We start from the raw sequence: 3118 nt of genomic DNA, 5'->3' as shown, positions 1-3118 counted from the left end.
ATGACAGAAACACGGAGGCAATGAAACACATTCTGTTACTTTTTTATTTTTTGTCGGGTTTGGCGGTGAACTTCAATAAGTGCAGCATTATGGGAGTCGGGGTGGCTGAAGAAGACAGGAAAAGGATGGCCGAGGCTCTGAACTGTAAGGTGGGATCTTTGCCTTTTAGTTACCTCGGAATTAAAGTTGGCGGTCGAAGCAATTGCGTGGTGGACTGGAATTTCTTGGTTGATAAAGTGATGAAGAAAATTGGGGGATGGAAGAAACGGTCTCTCTCTTTGGCAGGGAGAATCACTTTGGTTAAAGCGGTCTTGCAAGCTATCCCGGTTTTTCAACTCTCCTTTTCCTTTATGCCTAAAACTATTGTCAATAGACTTAATTCTGCTTTTGGAAAATTCCTGTGGGGGGGAAGTGAGTCCTCCGGATCTATTGCGTGGGTCAAATGGAGTACTTTATGTGATCAAAAACAGGAAGGGGGCTTGGGGTTTAGGAATATTGAGTGGTTCAATCATGCATTGGTGATGAAGTGGTTGTGGAGGTTCTTGGAGGAAGGTGAGGTGCTGTGGGTTAGGGTCATTAAGTCCATTTATGGTGAATTAGTGTGGAGGGATGAGGGAGGATGTAGAGTGAAGGAAAGAGGTGGGAACAAGGGGTGGTGGACAAAGATTGTGGAGGCGGGAAGGGGTTCGGAGAAGGGTTGGTTTTTTGAAAACATTACATGAGCTGTTGGGAATGGAAGGAATACTAGATTTTGGGTGGATGTGTGGGCGGGAGATAGAACGCTGAATTCTGTTTTCCCGCGACTGTTTAATTTGTGTAAGGATAAAAACGGGTTTATCGGGGAGATGGGAAGATGGGAGGAAGGAAGTTGGGTTTGGAAGTTTGAATGGAGAAGGGAGTTGTTTGATAGAGAGAAAGAAATGTTTGATATACTAACTGCTTTCATTTCAGAATTTGATCTCTGCCCAGATAAGGAGGATGGCTGGATTTGGAAGGCGACAAAGGACGGGGTTTTTTCAACCAAGTCGGCGTATGAAGTTTTAGCAGCGGCCAGGAACGAACCATCTCCGTTGTCCATGTTTAAAGAAGAGTTAGCTCAAGTTTGGAAGACACCGGCACCACACAAGGCAAAGGTGACCGCATGGAGATGCTTACGAAATAGGTTGGCGACTTGCAATAACCTTGTCAAGAGGAATGTTACACTTGGGATTGAGGAGACTTGGTGTAATGCTTGCGTTACAAGTGTTGAAACAGCGGAGCATCTGTTCTTACATTGCCCAAAGGTGGAGATAGTGTGGGATAAATTACAGCAGTGGATTGATCGCAAAACTGTGAGGCCACAAGGTATTCCTCAACACTTCACCTCGTTTTTCTGTGCTACAAAAGGAAAGAACAACAGGAGATTTCTTATGGCAGTGTGGGTTTGCACAATTTGGCTGATTTGGAAAAAAAGAAATGACAGCAGGTTCGAAGGAAAGGCTTGGGATATTGAGAAGTTAATCATTGAAATCAAAGGAAGACTTTGGAGCTGGAATAAGATATTCAAAATTGTAGACTCGAACATTCCTTTCTCCACGTGGTGTTCCCGTGGATTCTCGCTCCCATTCTTGTACTAATCTTTGGTACCTCTGGTACCAAGAGTTTTCTTCTTCTTTAATTTCAATAAAGTTTGCTTGACCAAAAAAAAAACAAAATTACCATTCAATTTTGAAATTGATTTCAAATTGAAAACTTCATTTTTAATATAGTATAGATAGATTTGAAAATTTGAATTAGTCACATAAATTTCGTAATAAGATTTCTCTTTTCACAATTTCAAAATTCCTAAACACGAGATGAGACGGAAATTGGAATATATACTATTTATGGATTGACGATTGATATAACGTAATATTATAAACAATATCATTTTGCTATCGTTCTTTTCCTTCACGGTTGAACTTTTATTTTCCCGATCTCTCTTAGCAACACCACATTGAGCCAAATTTTATTCAACTGTAAATATCCTATATATAGCTTATAAAAATTGTTATGTTGTCTCAACTTGCCAAATACTAATTAAAATATTTCGTATCATGTTTTAACTTTTGAGGTGCGTGGGAAATTGCATGTTTATTTTTTTTAATTACGTACTATCTTTTATAGCTACGAATGTGTGGACAGTGAATCTAAACATAAACTAAGGATTTTGATACACAAAGCCTCAACTGAGACCTGTGAATGCGGCTTGAGATCTTACAAAAAATATACCAATGCAACATAATATGATTAACTTACCTAAGTAATCCATACTCTAGTTATTAATTGATAGCTTGATTATCCTTATCTACAACCAACTCCAAGCTTAGTCTATGTTGATATATTTCTTCAAAGTTAACATACCATGTAAATGTATGATACGTAACTTTTTCTATAAACGATTATCACGAACTTGAATTGATCCCGAGATTATTTTTTCACATAAATACATCAAGACTTATAAATCATGATTTCATACATGACATTATTTAAAAATTAAGTATCACATTGTATTTATCCAAACAAATAAAATATTACAAGACTAATCTTATTTAATTCCACAAATTGAACATTCCATAAACACACACACACACACATATATATATATATATATATATATATAGTGAGCTTCAATTGAGAAACCCTCTTAAGTGTTAGATTTTAAGAACAAATCAATGTCTTTGATTACTTCTAATCTGATGGTTCACATCATATCATTTATGATTAATCATTTATTAATTACATTTATATAAAATAAAGATGAATTTTGGACAGCAAAGGGTGTTTTTTTTTTTTTTTTTTTTGAGGAAAAGTAGTATTGATATTACTAGCTTGAAAACGAGTTCAACAAAGAAGGAAACACCTCAACAGAGGAAGGAGCTAAATGATTACATAAAGCAAATTTGGCGAGGCGATCGGCATCTTCATTCCCTTCTCTAGACGTCTAGCTGAAAGAACACCGTTGTAACGCCATGGCAGCAGACCAAATTCTGTCAAGAGTGGTTCCCAGATAAGAAGGATCATATTTTTTGTTCACTAAACTCCAGTAGAGACGTTGGCAGTCCATTTCAATAATCACGTCCGATAAGCCTTTCTCAGT

At 37.2% G+C, this 3118-nt stretch overlaps 1 protein-coding gene across 1 annotated transcript; it reads left to right on the top strand.

Moving 5' to 3' along the window:
• Nucleotides 1-845: 845 nt before the first annotated feature.
• On the top strand, nucleotides 846-1616 carry LOC131008340 (uncharacterized). Its single transcript, XM_057935224.1, has one exon. The coding sequence runs from the start codon at nucleotides 846-848 to the stop codon at nucleotides 1614-1616; it is 771 nt and encodes a 256-aa protein (XP_057791207.1).
• Nucleotides 1617-3118: the final 1502 nt, after the last annotated feature.

Source organism: Salvia miltiorrhiza, chromosome 2 (assembly GCF_028751815.1).
Source record: "Salvia miltiorrhiza cultivar Shanhuang (shh) chromosome 2, IMPLAD_Smil_shh, whole genome shotgun sequence".
In the NCBI taxonomy this organism is placed as follows: domain Eukaryota; kingdom Viridiplantae; phylum Streptophyta; class Magnoliopsida; order Lamiales; family Lamiaceae; genus Salvia; species Salvia miltiorrhiza.
Note: the sequence above shows the minus strand (reverse complement) of the source record. Positions and strands in the feature narration are given on the sequence as shown.